At 49.9% G+C, this 14,326-nt stretch overlaps 3 protein-coding genes across 3 annotated transcripts; 2 read left to right on the top strand and 1 right to left on the bottom strand.

The window, feature by feature from the left end:
- Nucleotides 1-134: 134 nt before the first annotated feature.
- Nucleotides 135-868, top strand: NEUTE1DRAFT_102329 (uncharacterized protein; the record flags this gene model as incomplete). The annotated part of the gene is made up of 2 exons (XM_009854313.1): nt 135-259; nt 706-868. The coding sequence occupies 2 exons, from the start codon at nt 135-137 to the stop codon at nt 866-868; spliced, it is 288 nt and encodes a 95-aa protein (XP_009852615.1).
- A 1,645-nt stretch (nt 869-2,513) lies between these two features.
- On the top strand, nt 2,514-2,801 carry NEUTE1DRAFT_44693 (uncharacterized protein; the record flags this gene model as incomplete). The annotated part of the gene is made up of 2 exons (XM_009853303.1): nt 2,514-2,633; nt 2,754-2,801. The coding sequence occupies 2 exons, from the start codon at nt 2,514-2,516 to the stop codon at nt 2,799-2,801; spliced, it is 168 nt and encodes a 55-aa protein (XP_009851605.1).
- Nucleotides 2,802-7,527: 4,726 nt separating this feature from the next.
- NEUTE1DRAFT_43853 (uncharacterized protein) lies at nt 7,528-8,263 on the bottom strand (the record flags this gene model as incomplete). The annotated part of the gene is made up of 2 exons (XM_009853258.1): nt 7,528-7,713; nt 8,159-8,263. 2 exons carry the CDS (start codon nt 8,261-8,263, stop codon nt 7,528-7,530), a joined length of 291 nt encoding a protein of 96 aa, XP_009851560.1.
- Nucleotides 8,264-14,326: the final 6,063 nt, after the last annotated feature.

Below are 14,326 nucleotides of genomic sequence, written 5' to 3'. Positions count from 1 at the left end.
TAAGTGTCCTTCTTGTGTTTGTATCTACTACGTAGTAGGTATGCATGTAAAATATTGAAGCATCGTGTCGCTAGGAAAGGCTACAGTTGCCACTTCCGCACCATTGGGAATCGCGCGCGGGATCGGATTCTGAGATGGCCCACCGATTGCCGTGTCAACCGGCGACGGCGGCGGCGGCGACGGCGACGACAAGACCGGAGGGCAACGGGCCGCCTCCTTCAATCTCTTCTCATCGGGGAGCATGGAGACCACAACCTAAGTAACGATCCGTAACGACCCATTCCAGTTCTGGCGACACGCACTTCTGGTGCAGGGGAGACACACTGTGAGGAGCATTGCAGTGGATGGACGGCACAGCAGAGTTCAGTTGACGTCGCACTTTCCGGGCAGAGACCGTCATGGCATGCGCTTGCCAAGACCCACCAGGTGGGGCAGCACCTCTGGGCATTTCCTTATCGCAACCCCTGCTGTGAGGTTTGTAATTGGCTTGGACAGGGTTGGTCGCACGAGGCTTTCCTGCTGCATGTCTTCACCCACTCACACTTGGATGTCTTGCTCAACACCAAAGCTGTCTCCATTCCCAACTATCATGAACATTGATGGACAGCAAGTGTGGGCTGGATTGTGCAACGCATTCGTGGCCCCAATCTCAGCTGCGGGGTTATGGAGACACTCGGACAACAAAGTCAAACCACTTCACCAGAGTTCAGATAATGGAAGCAAGCAGAAGCAAGATCTGGCAGCGAAATGTCTGATAACAACCTGTTCGTCGTTCCCACAGTGGCAACTTGGCAAACTCAAACCCAACAACCTACGGGAGTATCGGGGACAACGAACGAGGGGTCCAGTCCTCCTCTTGAAGGCATGATTACGTTGTTGATCGCCCTCGCATGGTTTGAGACCAGATGATGTCTCCATCCTTGAACAACCCACCATAACTAAAAGATAAGATGACGGACCCCTCCGACCCCGCGATGCACAGGGAAAGCGCAAAGGTGTAGCGTGTATCAGAACGGAGCTTGGACGTCTCAATTCACTTCTCCAATTTTCTCAATTACTATGGCATCAACAGGTGAGACTAGCTTCATCCTAGTCATCCTAGTCCGACGTCAAACAGACTCTTCGAGTGTTCAACTCCAACATTTCCCATTTTCATGCTTTGTTCCCTCCCCTTCTCATTCCCAATCCCCAACAATGTTCTCTCAGGCATCCCAAACCACCTGTCATGTCATTCCACCATTGCCAGACGAAACAGATGGGATCTGGTGTTTCTCATGCGTGCGACAGTTCCAGATTGCGGCGCCAAGCCTTCTCCTTTCAAAAAAGTCCAAACCATCAAACCACTCAAGACCAACCAGACACGGCAAACCCGGACCTTGTTCGCTTGATCTGCCCGGTCTGTTGCCTTCGCCTTCCGGCTTGATACATACATATACAAGGCAATGCCAGCCTGGCAGATTGTGACTTTCCAACTCCATTCGTTGGAATTAGATGAATCAACGGGAAGAACAGTTTGGTACTTTCTCGGTACCAAATGTCTGGGTGGGCTATACCTGGCGACGGGAAGCGATAAGGTAAGCATGTCGACATGGAAGGTTTGACGGTGTGCTGTTAAGGTATGGTAGATGCCACTCAGCCTGCTCACCCATCACCGAAAAGGCGAAAAGTTCAACGTCAAAACGCCGCCAGCTTTGACGCCTTACATACGTTACGTACCTGTAGCCACCAGGGCATTACTTACTGGTTTGTTACACGGTTACACAAACAAACACGCGGAGGCCATGGCCACGAGACGCGCTTCACTTATGGCTTTGGGCCTCCCGGCCTCTTCTTCGTCCGCCTTGTCTCGATCTCTACTGCATAACAAAAAGAGGCCAGGTAACTGAGTCTCGGGCGCCATGCCCAAGACCCTTGTCAAAACTCCTTGACGGCCTCATCTAAGAATAACTAGTACCCAGCTGGTAAAGATCTCTGTCTTTCAAGACCTCAATCAAAACTCCGGACGCCGAGCCTCTCCGGGGTAGGTAGTGTACATGGGAGGACAAACATGGTAAAAAGAAGTTTAAACTTTTCTTAGTCGTGCCGCCATGGAGTCGTGCCGCCATGGCGTCGTGCCAGGGTCCTGGTAAAAGGGTCCTTCGTCCATGCCGGGCTTGTGCCTCCCTCCCATCCCTTCCCGTTCGTGTTGAAAGATAAGGAAAGTCTGATACTGGTCCGGGTATCAGGTTTGATCATCAATATCTATCTCCAGTCTTAGCTGACTTGCCGTGAATTTTCCTTATTGGGATATGACATGAAACATTGATGGGAATCAACTACCGGATGATGATCCAGGTTGGTGAGAAGGGTAAAACAGAAACAAAAAAAGATTGGACTTTCAGAGAAATCTCAACTTCATGTCCGCAGTTGCTGCAAAGTGGCCTTTCCAGCTTGTACGACAAGACTGACCACTCGATAGGTAAAATACAGCGCCAAATGTCAAACACCTGCAGTTTTTTTTTGCTTGCATTAGAATGTGTGCACATGCCTATGCAAGTGTCGGATACGATAGTCCGCTCCAGTCGAAGCGTTGTGAGATCGTACGTATGCACAGCAGCAATAGCAGCAATAGCAGCAGCCAGACCTGCAAAGCTGTAAAGCAGTCAGCCCCGGCCCCCGGGAAACCCAAAACAGGTACAGTACCATGCCCACGGTAGCCACGAAAACCCCAGCAGCAGCAGCAGCAGCACAACCGAAATGTAACAAGGGAACAGCTCCGCAGCGGTGAGACGAAGAAGAAGAAGAAGACGAGGGCATCGTGAGATCCCGCTTAAAGGCTAGTATAGTGTATTCTGTGGAGTTGAGGCAATTCCCACCTAGGTAGCCACCTTCAACCCCAGGGTCCCAAGGTCCCCAGGGTTCCCGGCCTCCCGGTTCGGTGCAAAGTCCAGATTCAGTTCCGTCCTAGGTCCAGACTTGACCGAACGGAGATGCTTCCCCCGCCAGTCGAGACGAAAGAAGGTTAGTGTAGTGTAGTTAGACTGTAACTTACGTGCACCTACTGACGCTACTACTTTAACTTACGTGCGTTATATACTACCTCACTACCCCGGATTGTGCCACTCGGCCACTCGCTCACCGTCAATCAATCAATCAATCAATCCATCACTCCCGTCGTCACCTCCGGGCAAGTCGTCACCTACCTACCTACCTACCTACCTACCTACCTACCTACCTACTTCTACCTATCGGAGCGGCATCACTCAATCACGACAACAATATTCCGAACCCCGGATCTTCGCTCCCAGCTAAACTTACTAGCTTACCTAGATGGCTACCTACCTAGCTAGTTAGTATGGAGCCAGAAAAAAAAAAGGCGGCGAGAACAGGAGACAAAGAACCGGGGAATGAACGAATGAATGCTACGTAACATGACTCCTTGCTTGCTCGCTCGCTCGCTCGCTCGCGTGAGGTCCTCGTCCTCGTCCTCCTCCACGTTCGGATAGTTACAGCCAGCCAGTGAGAGAGAGACCGTCCCGACCGACGGTTTCCCTCGGGCAATTCGCGGTTCTGATTGGTTAGCGGCATCACTAACAGCACCAACTCGGTAAATCCACATAGGTACCTAGGTAGGTAGCAGCACTCGCACCCGGACTCGCAGGGCTACTTAGCGGGCTAGAACACTGGATGTTCATCCGGTCGCCTACCTCTACGTACTAGACTTAAAAGAACGCTAAACGTCGTCGCCCGGGATTCACGGGATCACGTAAACTACACTACCTACGGGACTACGGGACTACGTACGGGAGGGACCTCCCACCTACCCGAGAACTTTCCCAGTCCCAGTTCCAGTTCAGCTTGATGATGAAGAAGTGAGACATGGTGCAGGTAGGTAGGTAGGTACCTAGGTAGGTAATTTTAACCTTTTTCTTTTTTTTTCTAGGTCTAGGCGCGCCGCACGCACGTGCGATCTTCGTTGATCATTCCGATCTTTTTTTTTTCTTTTCTTTGTCTGTTGTTACCTATGCGTGTAGTTGCCCGCCTTAAGTTGTCCGCCTGTTCAGTTGATCACGAGATCTATTTCCCCCCTTCTTTCCCCTCCTTTTTTTCTTCTCCCCTCCCCAGCCAGCCGGTAACCCAGCTGTTTACCTAGCTAGGGCAGCCAGGCTCCCAGACTAGACCAGACCAGACCAGCCTGAGTACCACGAGCGAACTACCAAAGCTTTGGAAACCTCAACCCCTCGGCTGTGGGCAAATCGGATACATACCTACCGTCGGTCGGTCGGTCGGTCGGTGTGGTGAAGAGGTATTCTACGTAGTGCTACTTGCCTCAGCTACGGTATCAGGTAGTCAGCCGACACGCACAGTCCATGGAGAGATCCTCCGGCTTATATAGGACCTAGAAGAAGGAATGGGAGCAAGAGGGAGGGAAGAGAAAGATCTCGTTAGACAGGCATCACGGTTGTTAAGGTAGGCATCAAATCAAAGCAAGCAATTCAACGAACAACTCGAGGGCATCACGTCACGTCACGGTGTCACCGACCGACATTGGACTGACGTTCTGTATTCCCGAGTCGCTCGTCGGCTTCAAGCGGGCTTACCTAGGTACCCTAAAGCTTTTCCGTATCGGAAGGAGGGAAGGAAGGAAGGAGGTGGGTTCCTTACTTCAACGATGACGGTGCTTTAAAGTTTGATAGTTGGTGTTAAAAATACCATTGTACCAATGAAGAAAAAGGTACAGAAAAAGATGGACGATGTTCATCTAAATCTGTCAAGGGTCTGTTTTTGACGGTGAGAATCAGAAGAATGTAGATCTTGGACATAATGCGGGGAAGTGTAGAACTAGGATGCATTTCCCCATCATCACCATGGCCGTCATGCTTGTTTGTCATCACTGTCACTGTCACCGGCGTCATCGTCATTACCTTCCTAGTCCTCCCCGTCGCCATCGTTATATGGAAGTTGACCTCAGCTTTTCTTGAGCTCTTGGTTTCGCTGTGCTCACTTACACTTTTCCTGGCTTACCTTGTTTTCTTGGTCTCTGGTCGTACTTTACTCAGCACGTACCAAACATTCCTGTATACAAACTAGGGTATCACTCAAACTACATATGTAGACACTCCCGTTACTTTCAGGGTCAAGGAGTCGGGTCTCGGATTCCCCAATAAGATCAAATCCGAGGGAACACCGTCGGAAAGATCAATCAAGGTAAACCGGCCGGATGGATACATCAGATATGTCTCGAGCTTCCTTCGTTCCCTCGTTGTGGTTCTTGGCACACACGTTCCGTGGACGGCACGCAGGCAGGCAGGCAGGCAGGCAGGTAGGCAAGCGAACGGATGGATGTAATCACAAGTGGAAGTGACGTGAAGTGAAGGAAGAAAGCAAAAAAAGTAAATTACAATACATAGATGCCGTGTGCTTCGGTTCGGGTTGTTGCATCTTGCATGTCGTTGTCATCGTCGGTTCTTCCTTTTCTTTGCTTCCTGTTCCTCGCCTATGTACGCAGTATGTACATACGAGGGAGGGAGGTCCTTCATCGCTACTCTACCTACGGGACGGACGGCCTCGGTCGATTTCAACGGGCCGTTGTTCGGCGTATTGGCGTAGGAAACAATCTCGTCCCGCGTTGAATGTTGCTGCGATGCTACTCGATGCTACGCCCCTAAAGCGACCATGGAATAAACAGACGAGTGATAATTTGCTCTTCTTGTCAGTACCTTACTTCGTTTTTTTCCGGGATTCAAGAGGAAAACTCCACAGACGTGCAGACTTTCGTGAGCCGGACTCTTTGTTTCCCCTTTTCGTTTAGATTCTTCCACCCGGGAGAAATGGAAAGTTGGAGTATTCCTACCGTAGCCACCGGGCGGGTCACGTAACATGAACACAGAAGAACAGATAAAGAGCGATCCAAACAGAGTTTCGTCGTAGCGTCCGTCGTGTTCAACACTGTGATCGAACCGGCAGGCAGTGCTTCTTCCAATGACGAAAAAAAGTTCACGATGCATGTGCTGTAACAAAGGAATGCTCCCAGCCGTCATCATCATCGCTCCGGCCTTCCGTTCGGCGGCGGCGACTGGAGTGGCCACCCAATAGCCAGAACCGCCCACCTTTTCCTTTTCTGCCGCCACCACCACCACCACCACTCCCCGCCTCGTCGAGCTTTTCCCATTCGTCTACCCTTACCTAAATAGGTGAGATCCTACTACCAAGCCTCGATATGAAAAGTAAAGACAACGTGTTCATCGGGGGATGTTTGGTTGGATCAGGATCAGGGCCAGATCAGATCAGAGGTCCCTTGGTTCCCTTGGTCCCTTGCTTTCTTCGTTGTACATAGCACTCATTGCAGTCCCGAGGCGAACAAACAAGCTCGATCGACAAGAAAAGAAAAAGACTGGACTGGACTAGACTGGATTGGACTGGCTCATTCATTGTCATCTCGGCGCTCCCGCCGTCCATCTGGAGAAGGAAAGAAAGAGGGCCCCCCCGGGAGAAATCACCGTGAGGCAAGACAGGAAGGACAAAGGGCGAGAACGTTCGACGGCTGCAAGACCCGCAAGAGCTGCAAGTGAATGACGGGAGGACAGAGACAAGCGGAGGACAGGGGGGCTTAGGAAGGACAAGAACACACTAAACCTTCGGGTTTTCCCTATTGGTCGATGGGGGCATAAGTGGCTGTGAGCGACCGACGGATGATGGGGAAGGACAAGACAAAAGGTTATTTTGTGCGATTCACAGTGATCGATGGAGTGCCTCAGTGCCCAGACGAAATCCAATGGTTTTTTTTTTTTTTTGCGCTGTTTGCTGGTTGCGTTCTACCGACCGATTTGTCGATCTCTGTGGTTTTGTTGATCGTTGGTGTCCAGACGGGATGAGCACCCGACGATGGGTTTGTTTTTTGGTTCGTTCGTTGTGTTGTGACGATGCCTGCGGAGAAGAAGAAACAGGCGGGGACCCCAAGGCAAAAGAGGCAAACTGCCGTGGACAAGGGAAAAGTCAGCTATGTTCACTACACGTGCTGATGGATGGATTTCCTTTTCCATGTGCCGCTGTTACACCCGCTTTACAGCACGCAATAATCCTGCTTATTTTGTTAGTCTGGTTTTATAGTGTAGAGTACCAACGCGCCTCCATCTTATCGTGGAGAAGTGGGAATGGTCTCGGTTTCTCGGGTGCTTCGAGAGTGCGATTCAGGTTGTTGGATTGCAAATTGCGTATTCGCCCTGGTATGATCGTGACTCACTTGTTGGTTGTAGACAGGAAAATTTCAAAGATCGAATGGGTTCGGTGTGCATTGGACCGACGTCGGCGATTGAAAGATTCAAAGAGGCAACTGAACTGAAGACTCCACGGGTTCGAGATCTGATAACGTTCCCGTTCACTGTGTCCATCAAGCGGGGCCGCCATTGAAAGCAAGAGACAGTATACTGTAGTGCTTTTTTACTGTTTGCACTGGCAAATCGTCACGGTCTTGACAATTGAATGAATCTTTCACAGCCAGCTACTTCCAGGTACCTTTCAATACCCTGATTGAACAGTCATGAAGTTTTATGGTCCATGACTCAAATAAGCTCGATACTCATCACCATTGAGTCCTACATAAGTCACATTCTCGCTGGAAATGGAAACCCGAAGCTTATTCCGTTTATATCCGATATAGATGAAAAGAACAGAGGCCTTACTCCTGCATCTTGCCGTGAGCCTGTTTGCTGTCACGGCGGCCATCATTAAATTCTGGAAGTTGATTGTAATATTGAATTCCATTGTCAATACCAGCCAGAAGAAGCAGGACAGTAGTATCATGGCATGATAGAACACCGTGACACGTTGTGTCAGCGGACTGTTCAAGTTGCTTGGGACTCAACCTGCAAGGCTACACACAGTGCAGCAGAAGAGTGGATCCTCTGGTGGTCTTCATTTTACCCCAGAATCGAACATTGGCGCTGCGATCTCACAATCTTCCATCTTGAACTTTGCTATCGACAACCCCTCTCCACTCTCGACGTCCTCTTCTTAGCCGCGACAAGCGACCCTCTCGCTAACCACTCCATGAAACATACTGTGCAGAGACAAGCAAAACATTTACGGAAGGGATCTCCAGATCAGATCTAGAATGGCGACGGCAACCTCGAGAATATTCGCCAGCCCCTCCCTAAGCATCAAGCATCGTACGACTCACTCGCCTCGGCGTAATCTGGGAACACTTTCCATCACTTTGATGGAACATGTTGCTCAACGCTACGGCCTTGGTTCCAATATCTCCAGACTCACAACAGCCAATCATGTTGGCCATTCAACCACGGACGAATTATGACGTATCACCTTTTGTCTTCACCATAGTACTACAGTATGTCGTTGGAACCCGGTCGTAACTGTCGACGGACTGTTGGAGTTCAGACCGGTGATTGCGAGGGCACTAACAAACACCGCCAACACGCATTGTTCACTGATTGACATCGGCAGCTCTTCTCCTCACAAAGGAAAATGGAACCAAGGTCTCCGCACCCGTCTCGCCATGCCCCGGCGCTCCGACTTCTCCAACTGACATGTCAGGTCAGACTTAATATCATGGCAACTATCTGACCGTCTGCTTCACACGGCACATACACCAGGAACAAGACGCAAGGTTCTCTTCCCCAGCTCTCGTCGCACCAACAGACCGGGACCCTATGAAACCATCGATTATACCCTCCTTTTCCTCTATTTCTGAACAATCCCCGCCACTATCGGTCACCGAGAGCCAGTTCGTAACACAGAACAAGGGGTACAGGATGACTGCCGAACACTGCGAGCCTGTTCAAAGGGTCCATCTCCCGGGGAAGCGAGCTCATCACACACACAACGAACCGGAATGACATATGACATTCCTAAAGCCGACTCTGGCCTTCCCATTCATGCTGCCATGTCCAACAACGGACAGATGCGCGCGGTGCTTAAGGTGCTTAGCCGCCAGAACATGCCAACCGACCGTTCGGTCAGTCAGTCAATGCATCCGATCTACTACCCGGTCACTGAGGTGAGCAATCAATTACCAGGCCTGTACTCGGAGCGAACACTACACACCGGACGACGTCCCATCTTTACCAACTCAGCAAAACGGTCAGAGCGACACTGTACATTCTGCCATGGATACTGCAACCCGTCAATGAAACTTACCAAAAGCGCGCCACTGTGATTGAGATGGAACAAAGTCCACGGGACACCGGCCGTTGCTCCACTATCGCGCCCTCCGAGCCCCCCCGATGTCACCAGGCGCTGTCGCCATGCTGACGTCGGGTGCGGGGCCCGCCATCAACCCCGGATTCCACGCTTGCCACGATGCTCCGTCACTGTCAAAGCTGCGGTTCTGCAGGCACCAGTGGGAGGGGTACCCGTCTCTCTTCTCGCCACTTGACCACCACGATGAATCTATTCCATCATCAACCCGTCTGAATATCCATCATTTAGGGAATAGGGGCTTCGGGGAACCGGGTACACTTTTACGCAGAACCTCCGAGCCGTGCCAGTCATGCTACCACCGACGGTTTATGGGGAAATGCGGGGATCGTTAATATCTGTTCGGTTACCTGTGCATGAGGGCATTAAGCGAACGCCTAGACGTTTGCGCCTGCTCGCCAAATATCAGAAAAAAGGCTAGGAAAATTCAACAAGAGATGGAAATGGTGAATGGCCCGATTCTTACGTACATTGTCAGTAAGAGTGTACACTACCAAACAACAATCGTCAATAGCCACCAGGACGAGAACCGATGGTGCGAGGACAGGAATTACGCCGATTTGGTGGTGGGCGGTTGCGACTCGGCGACTCTGCGACGGTGATATACTGTAGAGGGAGAGTCGCAGGGAAGGAACCGTACCACTACCACCCAATATCTAATGTATAGTGCCTTGCTTCCAACACCACCAGATCCGCCAATATTTATCTCACGGGCAAGTGTCATGGGAGAAAAATATCAAGTGATTGGTTGAGCGGTTGGTGTGTGTGGTTTTAGTTACCATCAGTGCACAGATCATCAGCAAGGCATATTGAATGGGGCAAGTCGATACGATGCAACCACATCGTTTTCTTTCCTGATCCCTTTTCACTGCACAGAGGACAGAGTAAACTACGGACTCTGAAATTCGCGACCGAGGTTTGTGAAGTTTTCCAGCTCGGCGGTTTGAGTAGTTTGGCTCGGGCTTGTCGCCGTTTACCGGCTCAGTTGCCTCGTCCGGACCCCATCTGCAGTAAGCCGTCTTCTCACACGAGAAACAAACTTTGCTTTTTGCCTTCGGTATGGTTTTCTTCATTGATCAAATTCCGTGTCCTCGAGGATTAGAAGTGGCTGTCGCACATCCATCATTTCCATCCAACGATCTCCTGCACGTCATTTCACACACCACATGCAGTCTCCCAGAAGTCTGGGTATCACTCTCGTTCTTCTGAGCCATATCACTCCTTACCGTGCCCGACCCTCGCATTTTGACAAGTCGAGGCTCAACTGGAGCGAGCTTTTTGCTTACCTTACCATGGAGAAAGGAAAATGAATATATCAATCTCGTCTCGGAATTGCTATTCATGGTCATCCCCACCGACTATCATTTTCTCTGCAATACGATCAAGTTGATTTGTTCCCAGCCAGCCTCTACCATACACTAGGCTCACAAGTAGTGTAGATGATTAATCGCCCCCTTGGCAGTTGGGCGTTGAAAGTGGACCGACCGCTGTTCGTTAGCCTATCATCTTATACGAACGCACACAACCACGAACGCATACACCTTCAACGGGAGAGAGGGAGGGAAGGGGGGTGTTTCTCAGCTCAGCAGGTATAGCCGAAGATTACCTAGAGGTAGCTATCAGCTCCAACTTCACAGCCACTTTCCTTTCCTCAGCGGGCACGTAACTTAATCCTCGCAACATGTCAACTTGAAGTCATGACATGTGATCCCAGGTGTGCGCATCTTCAGATGTAAGGCATCCAGGTGCGAAATACGCCAGCCAATGACGGCGTCAGGAGGGCTAGTGTCATTTAGTATCAGATTAGATTATACTAGTGTAATGGTCACTTACACAACTAGACAACCTTTACAAACCAACACTACCTCTACCAACACTACCAACAACGGAACTACAACAACAACAACAACAACAACAACAACAACAACCGAACCGTTTGTTTCCCATTAATCTTTGCCAATTATTCTATCACATATTATCGTGTGTCTTACACCTTCTCGTCCGATCAACTTGAAGTCTATCTGCCCCACCAACCTTGGTAACTTACGTTCATCAGCTTACCTACCTAGCTAGCGTTCGGTCGCTTCACTAGTCTATGGTAGAGGTATGCAGCGCAGCATGTCGAGCATGTCGAGCATGTCGAGCATGTCGAGCATGTCGAGCATGTCGAGCATGTTCATCAGATCAAGTTGCGTTGCAGCGGGCTGTCCGCGGCCAAGATTTTCGGAGCCGGGCTGTGTCTCACCTCTCTACCATACCTCTCGGGTGTGTGAGTGGAGTGTGTCTCACCTTACCACACCCTGATTGCCGTTTATGCTAGTGTACTTACTTTACCATATAATGGTATGTTGGTATGTTGTAAAGGAGGGAATGAAGGGGAAAGGGGAAGAAAGGGGAAGAAAGTGGCTGACTGACTGACTGACTGGGAGAATGACCAGAATAGTGGCTGTGTCTCGAGCCTAGAGGTATGTATGTGGTTATACGGTTATATGGTGGCGGTTGTGGTTGAGATATCTATGGGTGTGAGTGTGAAGCCACACCTGCCTCTAGGTGGATTACACCTCACCGAGCCATACTGCACCATACACACACCTTAGCTTGGTGGATGATACTGGACTCCTGGAGACAAACATCCATCCCGTTTTCAATATTCCGAGGTCAAGGTCACGATGTTGATATTAATACATCCTGCTACGCGCTACGACTACACTTACGGCTACGGCTACGACTACGGCTGTAGTTACCTCATGCTTACCCTCACCTTCGACCTCACCCTCAACCTTACCCTTGGCTTAAACCCCCCAGGTCACGCTCGTTCGGTGGTAACAACTACCTCCTACCTCCCAACAAGCTAGCTGAACATAAAACAAGACCGAGTGACCAGACCAAATCATTGAACGAGTGGCTCTCCGGGCTTGTCAATGACCTGAGATTTGGTATCTCCGTAATGGGTGTGGCACCCCCATCGTCTCGTCTCGCATAGTCTTGTTGCCTTGGTTGATACCAGTGGAGTAAGAGTCAGAGGAGAGAGGTGAAGGAATCAAGAGAAGAGGCTGGCTGCCTGATAGAGTGGATGGCTCGCTAGAGGTAGGAAAACCATCGGAACTATATGTAGCACACTGGACAACCTAAGTTGTATCCTATAGAGGTAAGCTTCGCTCTGCCTGGTAAGAGTATATACCTTTAACCTCGTGATGAGCAACTGCGTGTTTGAAGATCGGCTGGTCCGGTAGGGTGGAAGGTTGGCTGGCTGGCTGGCTGGCTGGCTGGCTGGCTGTTATCTCGCACCATACACCCATCACCTTCCATTAGCAGCTGGAGGGGGACGTGAAACTTTTCCAGGGTGAAAGATTCCTAACCTAAGTTCGGGCACGCATGTGCTTAAAGCTCATGAAAGAAGGCTTACATCGATAGAATTTTACCTTACCTACCTACCCAGTCTACACTTGCTATTTCAAAGCTTGTCTGGAGGTTGCGATATTAAGCTAATAGTTGTACTGATGACTGATCGTAAATCCATGAGCTGGTGACCAGACAGACGGACTCTAGACTGGCGAAGGCAATATCACCGTTCGAACTCAATGTTATTACTTTGCGTGAGCGATTAGGTATCAGGCCACATGGTTCTGGGAATGGGATATGATATCCGATAAGAACACGCCGGTTTACTTCCTCATCGGCCTCTTTGTTTCCCTCGCCGGTCTCCCAAAGGCTATCTCTATACGAGTGAGCATAGGTTAGGTGGGTTACCATTTGTGACAATCCGGGGTCTTCATGTTGTTTGCTCAGATATGATATGTTATCTGAAGGCTGGATACCTCTAGACCGTTGGAATGGATGGAGCTGGGATAGGTAGCCTTGTCCATCATACATACCTCACTTTGTAACAAATAAAAAAGGACCTTAATACACTGTAGATGAGCTGGTAAGTAACTGAAGGTTTGCTTAGAATGGCGATAATTACCTCCAAGACTGAATAGGCATTTTCTTAGTCCTTTCTTTCAGCCTGTTTGTTTCTTTCGACACCATGAGAAAAAAATAAGTAAGCTTGTAAGTATCCCCCCCCTCCATGTCTCCAAGTATCTTTCCACTCCAACATTCCTTTTTTCACTTGCGGTTCACTCGGCACCGCTGCTTGCTTGCTGATCTCGGCTTTCCATCGGCGTTTCATCTAGTCTAAGATTCCATGCCTATCCCATACGACCGACGATCTAGTATCGCACATGTCGAAATCTCACATAATGTTCTGTTTTGTTTCAGCAGCTTCGTTCGGCAGTTATGTGTTCTTCCTCTTGTGACTTGTGTTGTATGCTATACAGTACACTAAACATCCGAAACATTGGAGGAAAAGCAGGTTTTTGTTTTTGGTAGTTTCGATCTCGGGGAATTCTCCTACCACGTGGTGGGGTTCGAAATCAGGATGTGACGGACGGGTTAGCTGTAGGATGATCTTAGTGTAGGCAGTAGTGTAGGCCCGGACTGAGCCTTCTCTTTTCTTATTCTTTTCTTTTCTTTCTAGTGTACCTAGGCTGATACATACGGGCTACCTCTAACAGTCGTCCGAGACAATCACTTCCCAGCAAGGCTTTTCAAAGGGTTGTTAGATGTACGTATGTTCATCTTGGAAATTTGGACGGCATCTTGAATCCAGTTCTTCCCCCCCTCTGGTTTGCCGAAATGCTTGGCACCCATGGCATGGATCAGATGTTGATCTTGAGTCGGAGCCGGAGCTTAGATCCGGAGCTTTCACCTCCAGGGTCAATTCGGCCGCCCCTCATTACCGGTCTCATCAGAGATCAAAGCGTAAATCGCCGAGTCGCTTAGTCTTGATCAGCAAAGTTGATGGTGATAGTCTCGCCTCCTGGCATACTTTTTGGTATGGTGTGGTTTGAGAGGTAGGGCGTTTGGTGGTTTCGGATGTCCAAGTTTGGGTATATCCCCTCCGGCCGGTCTAACGCCGGCGAGCTACAACTGCCGTTCGAGACATGGAAGATGGGTAGCTCTTGCCGTGTGTGGTGATATTATCATGATGATACGTGCAATGGTATGGAAGTTGGATGCTACCCTGGGTATACTGCGTCGTTATACGAAAACGAGGTTATAAGCATGTGAAAAGGCATTTTGAACAGCT

This window comes from Neurospora tetrasperma (assembly GCF_000213175.1).
Source record: "Neurospora tetrasperma FGSC 2508 unplaced genomic scaffold NEUTE1scaffold_4, whole genome shotgun sequence".
In the NCBI taxonomy this organism is placed as follows: Eukaryota; Fungi; Ascomycota; class Sordariomycetes; order Sordariales; family Sordariaceae; genus Neurospora; species Neurospora tetrasperma.
Note: the sequence above shows the minus strand (reverse complement) of the source record. Positions and strands in the feature narration are given on the sequence as shown.